General features: G+C 40.1%; 1 protein-coding gene across 1 annotated transcript in view; it reads left to right on the plus strand.

Annotated features, from left to right (window-relative positions):
• Window positions 1-15,272, plus strand: part of LOC122811400 (TNF receptor-associated factor 1-like) — a 36,701-nt gene that overhangs the window by 10,869 nt on the left and 10,560 nt on the right. The window contains exons 3-6 of the mRNA XM_044083224.1: window positions 2,984-3,062; window positions 10,117-10,215; window positions 13,212-13,280; window positions 14,728-15,114. Of these exons, the coding sequence (XP_043939159.1) occupies window positions 2,984-3,062; window positions 10,117-10,215; window positions 13,212-13,280; window positions 14,728-15,114 (634 nt within the window). The remainder of the gene's footprint in view (window positions 1-2,983; window positions 3,063-10,116; window positions 10,216-13,211; window positions 13,281-14,727; window positions 15,115-15,272) is intronic.

Here is a 15,272-nt window from a genome sequence, read left to right on the forward strand (position 1 = left end):
AGGCATACAGCAGGTGCTACGTAATATATCTAAAAATGTGTCAACCAGAAATAAGACAGATCACCAACATCTACACTGACAAATAGGTGCACTGGGCATGAATGCATTACATGTATGCAAGCCATCTGTTTCTAGCTAGATTCCTGGAAGCAAACTTCTTGCAAAATACATTTGTCTGAAATAACTTCCCCAATACCCATATGTGACAGACATACTATTAACTCCTACAAGAGAGGCCTGTACATATGAAAATAACTTGCCCATAATCCAAGGTGCTGCAATATCATAATAAGTACAATTAAGAGGGCTGAAGTGGGGCAAAGACTCTATACCCTGAGTGCACAGAGTTTGCGGCTAGCATATATGTTTCTTTCAAAAGATTACATACTTTACAAAGTAAGGTCATAGCATCATCTCACTCATTAATGGACTACCAGCTGGGATGTGGTCCAGTTTCATAAGAGCCAACTTGTCAAAAGACTGTTTCAACAAGTTTGGTTCTTACAAAGTGGAAGATCTTATGCTTTTCTGCAGATGGGCTGCACCCACCCTATCCTCATACCCCTGTATACCTAATTACAGTGACTTCAGAAGCACCTAACTTCAGATGTAGAGGGAAAGTTGATGAAACAATCTTTCAGTCTGTTGGCTCACACTAGTTGACTTACCAAAGCAGCACATTATCCTATATGCTGATGGCCTTTTGCTTGTAAAGGAGTTAAAATCCATTGCACAAGTTCAGAACAGTCTAGAAGAATACTTTAACAATGATTGCACTTGAATCATATAAAGTAAATTTCTGCTGAGCCCAACAAAGTCAACAATCATGTTAACTGATACATATCATAAACTGATGCAGATTAAGCCCCAAGTTTTTAAAGACATTGAAGACATACTGGTAATGCAGGTCAGTGCCCAGTTTTAAATACCTAGGTATTTTGTTTAATCTCAGTTCCTCGGCTGAGCTTTACAAGGATGTTATTGTAGACAAAAGTTTTAAAGCATGCTGTAAACTTTGTAATTACCTGATTCTAGATAGAAGACTATAACTACAGTAAATGTTTTTATCTCCAGAGCAGTAACATAGCTGGGGTGGGGCAAGAGGGGCAACTGTCCTGAGCAAAAGTATTGTGGGATGCAACTGGCCAATCCCAATCACCCTGTAATGCATAACAGCTTTTAAAAGCCAGCATACACTAATATTGAACTCAAAAAATACCAATGAAAACTCAATAACCAAAACAATTCTCCAATAATTTTTCCACAACTCTAACCAAAAAGGCAAAGTTTAATCCAATTAAGTGCATTCTTCCTTAAAGAGAATTACTGGAGAAGTGTTTTTTTTTTTTTTTGCTACTAAACTATAATACACAGTCATTGCTAGCTTTTCATTCTCCAGGAAATATGCAGTTACTATGGACAACGGTTAAAATCTATTAGGCTATGAAATGTCACTGCATATCCCTGTAAAGGGCTAAATGGTTACCTCACCCTGCAGAAACCTGTTTGCTAATTAATATACTCTCTGTTAAGCTACTGGCCTTGATGCATTGCCTTTTCCAAGCATAAATGTTGAATTTAGCAGCCCACTCCGATCCTAACTAATAAGCCCTTACTGTTTGGTGACCCACATTCACATCAACAGTGGGGGCATTTAGAAAGACTGTAACATGCAAGTGGAATGCCTTGCTTGCCTGAATGAACAGTCTTGTAACACCGACAAATTTTCAAAGAGTGTGTAATACACCTGCCAATGTCAACATTTGAAGATAGTGGTTGATTATAATGAACAATATACTCTCAAAGTACTCTTTAATAGTTTTACAATGTTTTGTTGACTGTTATTGCATAGACTGGTTCCTTTGGAAAATTTACCTTTCAAAAAATGGTAATTCACTATACACTATCTGACCAATTACATCGTCTCAAACTCACCAGTCCCAGAATGTTTTGATACAGGTCAGTTCTGTGGAACTGCAAGCTGTTTTGTTTCCATACTGGGTGGGGGGGGGTTCTCTTTTTCAGTAGATACAACCATAGACTTAGTGTCTAAGTAGAGGGGGGGGGGTTGCATGGGGTTTACCACCCTGCAAAATTGCTTTTATTCAAATGTCACACACAGGTTTGGCAAGTGTGTGTTTAGTTTTCTGTCAGGGAGTTATAGTACATTTTCCCAAAGAGCATCCATTTTCTTCACTTAGTAACATTGTAAACATTTTTATTATGTGTTTCCAGTTAGATGCTATTTGTTTGTTTACTAGACTCATACAGTTATGTATGTCTATATTATATTATGTCCCAGGTCATGGTAGAACATGTCTCAAGTATTCATCACAGAGCAACTAAACAAATACATTATGAATGCATGAATGAATTAGTTAATGCAATGTTTTACTTTCTTTACTATGGGCCATACTAAAGTTCAGGAACTGTATTTCAATCCTTTAAATTATATGAAGAACTTATTTGTCCCAAACATGCATCATGGGAGTGGGATTTTTTTTTTTTTTTTTTTTTTAGAAATCAAACTAGAACAAAGTTAGTCATTCTAGCTGAATGCTCCATGTAGATTTTTATGAACGTAATTCAGTCCACTGTTAACAGCTTTTATTTTTGCAACTGGCAGATCAGCAAAGAAACAAAGCATGGGAAAATAAGACAAGAATCAAAAACAAATAAAATAATTGCAGTGTATTCCCGTTGTACTGCAGTGTTCAAAACTGAAACAAATGCAAGTGTATTTCTTGTAATTTCACAACAGAAGAATTAATCACACCAGGGAAATTAAAAACTTGTTTTTGTAAGCTTTGTTGTGATCCACTCCAAACAGTTCTTAAACTATAAACAAATGAATAGTGGCATAGAGTTAGGAATCATTTGTCCTGGTGTCCAAAGAGAGCGCACAAATACTGTGAGCCCAATAATCTGCAATGAAAGGTGAATAATATAACAAAAATAGCAAAACCATGCTTTACTCTTTCAGCAAAGGAAATGCAGAATGCCCAGACTGTCAAAAGGAACACAAAATGAACTCCTATATACAAGTATCTTCTCTACAACAGGTAAGCATATCTGTTAACCATATGCTAGATTATTCAGACATTTTAATTGTATGAAAATGACTTCTTCCTAGTGATGATTATAATTGTCAATATCACCAGATTTCAGAATGGTGAAAAAGTACAGTTTTGTACCTACCATAAATGTAGATGTTCGAAGATCCACATTGCTGCAGTCCTAACACTTGGGGTAGTCCGCTGTCCCAGTCGGCCCGAATACCAAAGTATATGGCTGACGTCGGTCAAGGCGCATTAGTCTGACGTCAGGGTACTAATGCGCATGACCGACGTCATATCCTCAGTCTTTTCTTGCCCCAGATGTCAGAAGACCCTAAAAAGATAAGGCCAAAACCAAAAAACACCAAACACTCCTGCACCAAATATATGTACAATATATACAAATTTACAAGAGTATAACCCCACCCACACAACCATCCCTAAACACAGAGGGGAAGGAGGGAGTGTAAATTGGACTGCAGCAATGTGGATCTTCGAACATCTACATTTATGGTAGGTACAAAACTGTACTATGTTCTTCATTCCACATTGCTGCAGTCCTAACACTTGGGTAGAATCCCAAAGCAGAGGTAAGGGAGGCTGGCAAATCATAAAGAAGCAGGAGCTGTCAACATGCCTTGCAAAATAGCTGTGGCAAAACCAGCCCTAGATTTAGAGTAGAGAGGAAGGTGGTAATGCTTACAGAAAGTATGCACTGAACTCCAAGTAGCTGCCTCCAAAATATCCTTAGTTGCCACCCCCCTTAGAAATGCTGTTGAAGTAGCAGTAGCCCTAGTGGAATGAGGCCTAATCCCAGCTGGAATCTCCTTGCCATGATGGGAATAACAAAATGCAATGCAAAACCCAATCCACTTAGAAATAGTTTGTTTTGAAACAGGCTTGCCCTGAGAACTCAAAGCAAAAGAAACAAACAACTGCTGAGACTGCCTAAAATCCTTAGTCCTGCTTAAATAATAACGCAACTGCCTGTGTACATCTAAAGTGTGCAAAATCTTTTCCCCCTTATTTTGGGGATCTGCATAGAAAGTAGGCAAATGAATAGTTTGGTTTAAAGCCACACTAGAAACCACCTTAGGCATAAAGGAAGGATTAGTACGTAATGATACCCTATCCTTATGGAAAATCAAAAAAAGGCTCAACCGCCATAAGGGCCTGCAATTCAGAAACCCTTCTTGCAGAAGTAATGGCCAACAAAAAGCAGTCTTCCATGACAAGTATTTCAATTCAGCAGAAGCCAAGAGGCTCAAAAGGTTGTAGAGTAAGTTTCTCCAACACAAAATTGAGATCCCAAGCAGGAGTAGGAGCTCTACGTGGGGGTCTTATATTCTTTGCCCCTCTAAGAAATTGCTTGAACAAAGGATGAGAAAACAATGGTGGGTCACAATCATAGTGAGCTGAAATTGCTGCAGCATGAATCTTAATGGAAGAGAAAGACAAACCTTTGTCCAATAACTCAGTAAGATATTGAAGAGCCACACTCAAATTAGGCTCAGAAACCTCCAAATTCTTTGCTGCACTCCAAAATAAAAATCTCTTCCATTTGTCTGCGTACACTTTCCTTGTACTAGGCCTTCTGGCTTCCATAATCACATTTAAAACTTGTTGAGGAAGTTGAGACCTGCTGTCTTTCAAAACAGAATATGCCAGGCTGTTAGATGAAGAGAGTGAAGCTTGACATTGAGTAGATGACCGTCCCTCTGAGACAACAGGTGCGGAATCAAAGGTAAAGGCCATGGAGGCTTCCTTACCAGACTCCTCAGTAATGGGTACCAGTGTTGTCGAGGCCAATCTGGAGCTATTAAAATCATCCTTGGCTTGTCTTGTCTGACCTTTAGGAGTACCTTTGGGAGAAGAGGCAGAGGTGGAAAGGCATACACATGAAGATTTTTCCAACTGAAAGAAAGAGCATCCACTTTCCAAGCTGTGTGATGAAACCTTTTGTGCAAAACTTTGGCAGCTGGTGGTTTAGTCGAGAAGCGAACAGCTCTATGTCTGGAGTTCCCCATGACACTGTCAACTTTCGAAATACATGAGGATCCAGTTTCCACTCGTGGGGATCCATGATTTGTCTGCTTAACACCTCTGCCAAGGAGTTCTGTCTTCCCGGCAGAAACCTTGCCTGAAGAGTTAGTTGCAAGCTGAGCGCAGTCTCCCATAAAATCATTGCTTGCCTGCATAGAGGGTAAGAATGTGTTCCCCCTTGTTTGTTGATGTACCACATGACAGTTGTGTTGTCTGTTAGAATCAACACCTGACCTGGAAGAAGTAACTCCTTGAAAGCCATTAATGCAAACTGGACTGCTAACATCTCCTTCATGTTGATATGTAGATGCTGTAGTCTGGCAGGCCACTTGTCTTGTATCCACTTTCCATTCAGATGAGCTCCCCAAGCTATGTCTGAGGCATCTGTCATTAGAATCTGACTCGCCTCTGGCCGGGTCACAGAGAGTCCCTTGTTTAGGTGACATTCCTGAGCCCACCACAAAAATTCCTTTTGAATGCAAGGTATTATTTGAATGACAGTGTCCAAATCCTGGCAGTGCTGTGTCCATACATTTTTGAGATACCATTGCAGCTTCCTCATATGCAGTTTGGCATTGGGAAGCACCAGAATACAAGATGCCATGAACCCTAAGGCTTGAAGGACTGTCCTTGCAGTCAGCCCGGACTGAAGAGATAGTTGATGGAAGTAAAGGGAAAGATTCTTTTGTTTGTCCGGGGTTAAAAGGCCATCTGGGTTGCTGTATTCAGTCTCACACCCAGAAAGCACATGTCTTGAGAGGGTACTAGACTGGACTTTATTTCGTTCACAGAATACCCCAGGCATCTTAGCACTGCTATCACATATTCCAAATGCTGTAAAAGGTCTTCCTTTTCTTGAGCCAGAATCAGGCAGTCGTCCAAGTAAGGATAGATTTGTATTCCTTTTAGCCTGAAGTAAGCTATCACTGGAGCCAGAACTTTTGTGAATACTCTGGGCGCAGTAGATAAGCAATGCAGAGAACTGATAATGGGAATTCCCAGCTCGGAAACGCAGATACTTCTTGCAACTCAGTCTGATAGGTACATGAAGGTAAGCCTCCTTGAGATCTAAAGTTACCATCCAGTGATCTTTGCCCAGCAGAGGTAAAAGCTGTTGTAACGTCAACATTTTGAACTTTGGAATGTCCAGATAAGTGTTGAGGATAGATAAATCCAAAATTGGTCTCCACGTGTTCCCCTTCTTTGGTACTAGGAACAGGCGAGAATAAAATCCTAGGCCCCTTTCTGGCACAGGAACCGGCTGAATGGCCCCTATTTGGAGTAACAGAGAAATTTGCTTGTGAGCCTCTCTTCTTTGTAGAGGAGGAATGTCTGGCATGCCTTTGAAAGGAGGCAAGGTATGGAAATAAAACCTGTAACCGTGGTGAATGATATCCAATACCCATCTGTCTTGGGTAATTAAAATTCCAATTTTCTTTGAAAAGTGCCAGCCTTCCTCCCAAAGGTGCTGCCAGACGAGAAAGCACTGGCAGCTGAAAAGGCAGGTCATTGGGTCTGTTTACGAAAGGACTGACCCCTGCCCTCACCAGAAGACTGAGCAGGTGAACTCCCTGTTCTAGGCCTAAAAGAACCTTGAGCTCTGCCCCTACCACGTCTAGACCTACCCCTAGACTGGGAATCATAAGCAGGATATGTCCATCCCTTAGTAGGCCAATTTCTACTAAACTTCGGAGGCTGAACCTGCAAAAAATCTTTAACAGTCTGCATAGACTTAGCCTTGTCCTCCATTTTCTTTAAAACTGCTTCCACAGGCGAACCAAACAACACGTCAGACTGTAACGGAGCATCCAAAATCCTTGTCTTAACATGCTCAGCTAAGTTCTGATCCCTCAGCCAGGCATGCCTACGAAGAACAGAACCAGTGGCAGCCACCCTCGAAGAGGCCTGCACAGCATCAAAACCACATTGCAAGGAATGCTTACCCACCTGTTCAGACACATGAACTAAATCCTGCAACTCTTTACACTCAATACCTTCCGCCAGAGCATCCACCTTAGACTTCAATTGTGAAAGGAGATAATTTTGATATTTTAACATGTGAAACTGGCAATTCAAAGCCCTCATGGCTAAAGTGGAAGAAGTATACACCTTCTTTCCCCATCTATCCAAAGCCCTTGCCTCTTTATCAGGAGGAACAGGATTTTTAACAACAGAAGCCTTAACACCTTTAGGCCCCTGAGAAACAGTTTCCGGGTCTGCCCTAGGACTCTTAAAAGATACTTATGAGCTTCAGGCACCCTATAATACCTATCTGGTTTAACTGGGGCAGGAGGCAAAGAATCAGGGTTCAGGGAAGCCTCTGCAAAAACATCTTCTACCACATCCAGAACAGGAGGTATAGCTAAAGGCCTATGCTGGGGTAAAAACAAAAATTCCCTAAGCCTCTTCCTGGAATCAGAGAAATCTTGACCTTCCCATTTAAAATGCTCCCTCATGGAATGAAGAGTCTCTGAAAAAGAAAAATCCTCAGGAGGAGAAGCCGAAGGCGTAGAATCATCCACATCAGAATCAGAATAAGGAGGATACTCCTGCAAGTCTTCAGCCGAAGACTCAGAAGCCTCCGAACACTGCTCAAAACTCTCAAGCTCAGGTTCCACCCTAGGCCTCTTATCAGGAGGGGCATAGAACCTCTAATCATAGTAATCAAATCTTCTGCCATTTTAAGCATATGTTTCTTAGGCAAAGATCCTGAAGAACTAGGAGAGACCCCCACTGAAGTCAAACCTGGCCTGCCTCTCAAAGAAGCCTTGGAAACAGAAGGGGAGGGCCTAACCACCTTAGGAAGAGAGGGGAGTACAGCCACCTGAGAAGCCCCTTCAGCCTGGCCTACCTCCTGAGAGGACACATCCTGTAACAGTAAAGTCTCTCCTGAGACTCCAAAGAAACTTCTGGCAGAACCTCCGGCTCCACTGAGCCTTCTAAAGAACCGGCGTCCGGGACTGACGGTTCTTCCAACCTAGGCTTTGCTGCTTTGTCCTTGCGCTTTTGGGCCGAAGCAGGCGGAGCATCCGGCGGCATTTTATAATTACAACGCTTCCCAAAAACTAACCTGGCACAGTCTAATCTTCTCTTTATAGTGCGTTTGTTAAATCTAGCACAAGAGCGACATCCAACAACGTCGTGCTCAGGCCCTAAACAAGGTATACACAAGGTATGGTAATCCCTATGAGGTATCTGTTTCCCACAAGAAATACAGTTATTCACTTTTTCTGACATCCGGTTAAATACTGAGGCAAGAAAAACCAAAATATTCCCAACGGGTACTTAGCCAACTTTGATTCGGTCTGAAACTCCGACTTCAGAAAATTTCAGAACGCCAACCTGCACTCGCAAAACTGCTTCTGCATCGGACCATGCGGCAAAAAAGACTGAGGATATGACGTCGGTCATGCGCATTAGTACCCTGACGTCCTGACGTCAGACTAATGCGCCTTGACCGACGTCAGCCATATACTTTGGTATTCGGGCCGACTGGGACAGCGGACTACCCCAAGTGTTAGGACTGCAGCAATGTGGAATGAAGAACATCTTATCTACAGCTAAATCATTACTATGCATGCTTACACACAAATGTGTAAACTGTGGAAAATGTCAATGCAGCCTGTCCGCTGTGACCAAGGTCATCACCTTGTTTACAATGGTTCAGGGGTGATCTGCATCCCTTCTCAATTGAACTAGTTACTCCAAATGCAGATTAACAAGTTAAAGGTGCCAGAATTAATTTTTTCCTCCAGTGACACACTGATTTCATGCCATGAATTCGGTACTACCATTTTTCAATGAGCTCTCCTTGCACATTAATTTACATCTTGGTATCCCTCCATCCTTACTTTTTCCTTCCTGCTTTCTGCACTTGCCCCTTGCCCTCCAGAATGCCTGTACGGACTCCTTCTGCACTGTCCATTTATGCAGTCTAGACCATGAGCCCACAGCCCTCTCCATGAAAACTTACTTTCACAGATTCAGGTCGTAGTTGGTCCCCACAATCTGCTGTCTGTGCCTTCTCCTCCCCTTCTGTCCATCCTTTTAATCTTGCCCCTTCATATATCCCCAGCATGATTGTGTCATACCTCTTCTTGTCTTTAGTCTGGTTACATCCATAAATGTCCATCTCCTCTTATGGCCTCTACAGCTGCACAGAGTACTCCAAGTGTGTTCTGAACAGAGCACTACAGACACAAAGCTTTACTTTTGGAGGACATCTTCTTGAGGATGCACTCCGGCATTCTGTTTGCCACTGCCACTGCCATTTCACTGTGCTCCTTCTGGGATCAAAAATCCCAGGTCATTTCAGCACCCTGTTGCCTTCAGTTACCCCCTCCCACAGCTGCTAATTCACACAGGGTTCATTTCTGGCCAAGCACATTACTTTCTGACTGCCCATTTTGTCAGACCAATATCCATACTAATACTTAATCATGGTCTCCATCAATGCCCTTCACTGACACTATCTTCTGTGTGACTTCATTTAAGATGTTTTTCATCCCAATGTTCACTGTTATTCAACATTTAGCAGCATTACTATTTCACAGCAGTTGTCACGCCAGCCAACCTAGACAGCTCAGTCTTTCTTACAAAAAGCCTTTGGGAAATGCCATGTTAGTTCAAACCCCTGACTTGTTGCCTATTCCAGATTTAAAGTAATGGGAATAGAGAAGTCCCTTCTTCTACTCCAGCTATTTCCCATACCTTCTTTTCTGCTGCTCATTTTGTTAAGCAAAGAAGGGATGTGGTGCTCTAGGCCACATTTTTCACTGCCAAACACAGAAACCAGAACTTGTTAGTTTCACAGGGAGAAATTTTACCAATTCTACAAAAGACTAGCACTGTTAAAAGACTAAACGTATTACAGCTGATGGTGTTGTGTAACTGGCCACAGGGTGCAACAACTAGTACTGAATAAATCATTTTAAGCTTAAGAAGAGAACGTGAAAAGAAAAAGTGACAATGTAAATATAATTGGAAACTAATCAGCTATCTTTTCCACTGTTTCCAGTGCTTCCGGGACAATGCAATTAAAAAAGAGCTGTTGAACTTGCCTGCAGAATGCCCTTTCAGTAATTGTACATGGAGAGGTAATCTCCGAAATTTAAAGGTAAGTCCCTGCAATTCTTTCCATCATGTTAATGATACTGGCAGCTGTATAACAAATATTCTTTGGTTAAACCAGAAACATTGGCAGGTGTATAGCATCAAATATTCTTTGGTTAAACCAGAATTTTGTAAATGATTGTTGAAGGCAAAACTGGACAGTAAGGCAGTATGTTAAAGTAGGCAAAATCAAAACAGTTTGTGTTGTTGAAAGAATGATACACATTTCTCTTGTAATTTACTCAAATCATATCCCTTATCTGTGATGTGTGGGACAGCTACAGGAAGATGGAGATAAGAAAGTAAAAGAAGTTGGTCAAACCTCCAGAAGCCCATATTTTACTTAGTAATGTTTGCTCTGCATTCCTTTCATACCACTATTTCTTAATGAAACAGTCACTTTAAAACAATACCTACATTGCTGCACAATTTTTGCATCATGAGCATTACAATCCAGTGATTTTTCGTGTACCAAATTCATTAAAAACCAAAGCAGTTTCATTTTGCATGAAACAGCTGTGCCACACTTATCATTCCAACTCAAAGTATATTAGTAAGAAAATTCAGAATGCACATTTATAGCAAATGGGGCCACATCACACCTGCCTCAGAGGAGTTTCTGAAGCAAATGAATTGGAACTCTTAAAGGATATTCCTTCTAAAAATCTTAATTGGAACTGGAAAAAATTGTGTTTTGTGATGGTCATCCTATAAAGTAAGACTAATGAAATTCACCTAGGATGAATGCTCACCTTATTATATAGGGATCAGTGCTAGGCAGGTAGCCCAGACTTTGAACAGTTGACTACATGAATACATTTTTCCATTCTCTGATATGTGCGCACACACCCCACATAATCACCTATTGCCAGCCGACCTAATATCTTTTAGATCTGGGAGGAAATAAGCATCCTTTGAAAACCCACACTGACACAAGCAGGACATGAAGAATGTAAAGCAAAAGTGCAAGGGAATTGACCTAGAGAACCAAAAGTTTTGAGGCAGCAGTGTTACATGGTGCACCACTATGCCAGCCTGGAAAAATTAGTGTTTGAGCTAATAGTTTCATCATGCTTCTTTCACAGACGTACAAAGTAAGAAACAAAATGTATCTCCTTTTTTAGACATCCCACATTGGTCTCTTATGTTATATTACATTTGCCTGATGGCTGAAGAAATAGTACCAGGGGTGAAACAAGCACCTGCTCTAGATACCTAAACCACCAAATCAACATCACCATATGGCATGATATTCTCCATGTATGGAACAGGCTACCTTTGCATAACAAGCAGAATACTGTCTTAGCAACTTTTAACACCAGTTTGCCTGACTGAATAGGTGTTTGCAAATTTTCAACTGGGGTATTTAGGCAAAGGAGTTCAAATAGTGCTGGCCATTCATATCACAGATGGCTAGGCAGAAATCACCTCTCAGGAATTTATATGACAGTGAGTAGAGTGAAGGAACTTGTGATCTATCATATCTAACTGGGATATTACCTATATGCAAGTGGAAGTGATGCTAAAGTTATCGAAAATATATATATATATATATATATTAAATTTTTGACACTTGATCATTGCCCATCTCCCATCAGTACTGGGTGATGTAGCTCAATGTTTTTCTGTAAGCTTAAAACTAACTTATGAACCTTTGATCTGCCCTGTGAAGAAGTCTCATCTTTGGCTTTTTTTTTATGCATAATGTTTTGAACAAGGTTTGACTCAATAATAATTTCTTGTAGTTATACAGAGTTCACCACCCAATGTAAGGTGCTATCATTTAATTTTATTCAAGGGAGTGCATCATGTACTGTGCCCGTCTAATTTGTAAGCAACATCATGTTACTTTTAATTGTGCAGAAAAGAAGGCTGGAGTCATAAGACCACATTTGGTCAGGAGTAAAGCTAGACTGGAGAATATATGTGACACCTATAATACATGGATTTTTTTTTTATACTGAGGATCAGACTGCATATGTGAGCTAGTAGTTTAGTAAGGATCTGGCTACCTAGTTTTAGAATCACTGGATGGACGATAGGTGCTCAGGACTGTAAGAGTTGACTAGTTACTTAAGTTCTTTAACTTGAGTTAATTGAATAGCTCTGAAACTGAAGTTAGGGTTATCTTAAAATTTTATGTAGAGGAGCCATTGGTTTTGAGATAGCAGTTTTAGGCTTATCTGCTTGTTCAGCATTCTACCTGGCGAGGTTTAAGACACACCTTTTTTTTGTCCCAAAACATTATTTTTGCCAGAATGTATTGGGTCTATTTAAGCAACATGTTTGGTATCATTCATAGCGGAATGTTTCAAATTCTGATAATTTATTTAATTTGCTTTAATCCTTTCTCCATTGTGACCATGGTTTATCACAAGCCCTTATTAACTGCTTTAGCTTAGTGGTACCCCATAGATTGGATCTTCTTCTTATTTTTCCCCTAATTAGGGGGTATAGTTTTTGTATTGGAATGAGATTATGGAAAGTTGATAAGGCTGCAGTGGGAGCTACACAATAACAAGCTTCAGTCCAGTCTCAGTTTTCCAGTTATGACAGAAGGATGTATTTAGAGGATTCTTGTTTTGATCTGCAATTATCTGTGTTAATTTTTGATTTAATTATACAGACCAGGAAGAGAGTATGGGTCAGTGATTTCTTACATTATTAAGCAGTATTACAAGGAATTCAGTTTACTGTATTAGCGATATTTGTTTCAACTTGTGGGTAGAATGTTTATACACTCACTTCAGGTTTATAACCTCAGTTATTCTACAATGCAGCCTGTATAGGAAATCTAATTTGCATGTGCAGAACATAGTCCTCAAAACTAGGTGCTCTTGGTACTGGATAAAACAAGACACTCCAATTTACAGTTGCTAAAAATGTGAAAAGTGCTTATATAAACTTCTAGGGTTAATTAATATTGTCTTTTTGAGATACTAATAGGTCCAAGCCACTTTAAGAACTTGATGCACTAAATAATGTTTTCATTTTTTACAGGAGCACAAGAAAAACTGTCAATGGGAAATGATTGAATGTCCTTTTAAAATAATTGGATGTGAAGAAAAGGTAAGATTCATTCTGTCTGCCAGTTACAAAGTTGTCCGATTTACTGAGCAATAGACATCCAGCACTGTTAATTTAGCAACACACTTTCCAGGTGGATACTTGAAATGTAAGTTCTATCAGCCAGGGAAAGGGTTGTCATAACTTCCAAAAAGTACAGGAAGTTGGGTAGTAACTGTGTGTTCTGCATCTAAAATATATGACTAAAGAGCCAGCTTAGTGGAGTAGAACGATCAGGCCCTGAGTGCAGCCCAGGTGACCAGAGCTCAGTTAGCTGCTCAGGCACTTTATGGATATGCTCATCTTAGATGGAGGGTGCATGCTGTAGTGATCCTTTGGAGGAAGGTTACATGACCTGGGTGCAAGAGTGTGGTGTTTCAAGCACCCTAATGGCAGAAGCCATCATTGTGCAACTGCATGGAGGCATGCATTTGAGAAAGGGAAGGCACTGGGCCTCCACAGCGATGCCAGTCATGTTACCACTCCCCACAGAGAGGGGTATATTGATATAAAAATGCTGGGATACCTGTGAAGGCACAAGCAACTGTCATGGATATCTGAATGCTGACCCAACCCAGGCAGCTCTTGCCCTTAAAGATCTGGGAATGATCCTCACCGTTAGAGAATGAGGGTTCTATAATACCAGATAACTGGTGGCACTGACATCATTGTAAGGTACTCAGAACTTTATACTTCCATTCTATTTCTAACATTCAGAATGTTTAATGTTCTAAAACATTTTCTATGCTGTACACCACAGCATGTGGTGCTTAGTGTCTTCTAAATTTGTTATTTAGTATGCTGTATGTCAAAGCAAAGATAGTTTTTGAAATGAATACTTCATAACTTTCCATTTAAGAAAACACTGAAGGAAAACATTTGCAAAAATCCACATTAGATTTCAGATGAAACTACATGTAAAATGCATTCTTGTGCTCTACTGAAAACTACGGGACTATTTTTTAAATTTCTTATTATGTGCATCACTTTTAATTTAATTTAACCATATAAATCATCTAACAAAGGTATAGTTATATGACTGTTGAAAAAACTACAAACAGTATAAATAATAAGTGATGAAAAATACAATGCCCAAAACTTTCACAGAGCGCATCTATGCACATCCATCAGAAATACCATAAGCATGACAGAGTTTTAAAAGTAAAAGCAAATGCTTTTAGTTTCACATGTGCCTAAATATAAAATTACAAAGGATATTATTAAAACCTGGTGCTTCTGCATTTTGGGGAAAGAAAACAGTATTAGAAGGCTATAGGCACCATGTGCTGTAATGCATCCAAATATTTCAGAAAAATCCCTATAAATTTTTACTATTGTAATTAACTAAAGTAGCAACCAGATGCGACAGGTGTAAAACAGTCATACTGGAGGATTTTTCATCATTTTTGTTTTAAGTACTGATTCTGACATTTCTTCTTCTTATCCACAGTTCCTGCGCAAAGACTCAAGTCAACATGAAACACAAAGTCTTTCTGTTCATCTTCTGTGTGTTCTGGCACTAATTGTCAAAAAGAAAGACATTTTGGACAATTTACCTTTTCAAAAAACTGAAGAAAGCAAGCCAGACACCATTTCCTCTAACCCTCAAGAGAAAATATCCTGCCCATTAGACTCCGAAGTAAAATGTAAGCAGACTTTTTCCTCCACAGAAATGGAAGCCATGCTGAAGAGAACAGTGCAGCTTGAGGAAAAACAACAAGTATTTCAAAATGTCCTGACTGTCCTGAATCGAGAAATGGGCAAAATGGAGAAGCTGTCAGATTATGAAAGACAACTGTCAGAGGCCAAACAAAGAATAGAATTCCTGGAACATCAGGTGAGCGGCAGCTTTATGCTGTGTTGGGACACTAGTTCTCACACAAAACACTATAAAGTAGATTGCATTTTGAGGTGAATGATCCAACTGATTTGCAGGATGCTGGTGGTCCAAGATCTTTCAATACTCTATGCCTATGACAAATTAAAAAAACATGA

Source organism: Protopterus annectens, chromosome 9.part0 (genome assembly GCF_019279795.1).
Source record: "Protopterus annectens isolate FY-2018-M chromosome 9.part0, PAN1.0, whole genome shotgun sequence".
Taxonomy (NCBI): domain Eukaryota; kingdom Metazoa; phylum Chordata; order Ceratodontiformes; family Protopteridae; genus Protopterus; species Protopterus annectens.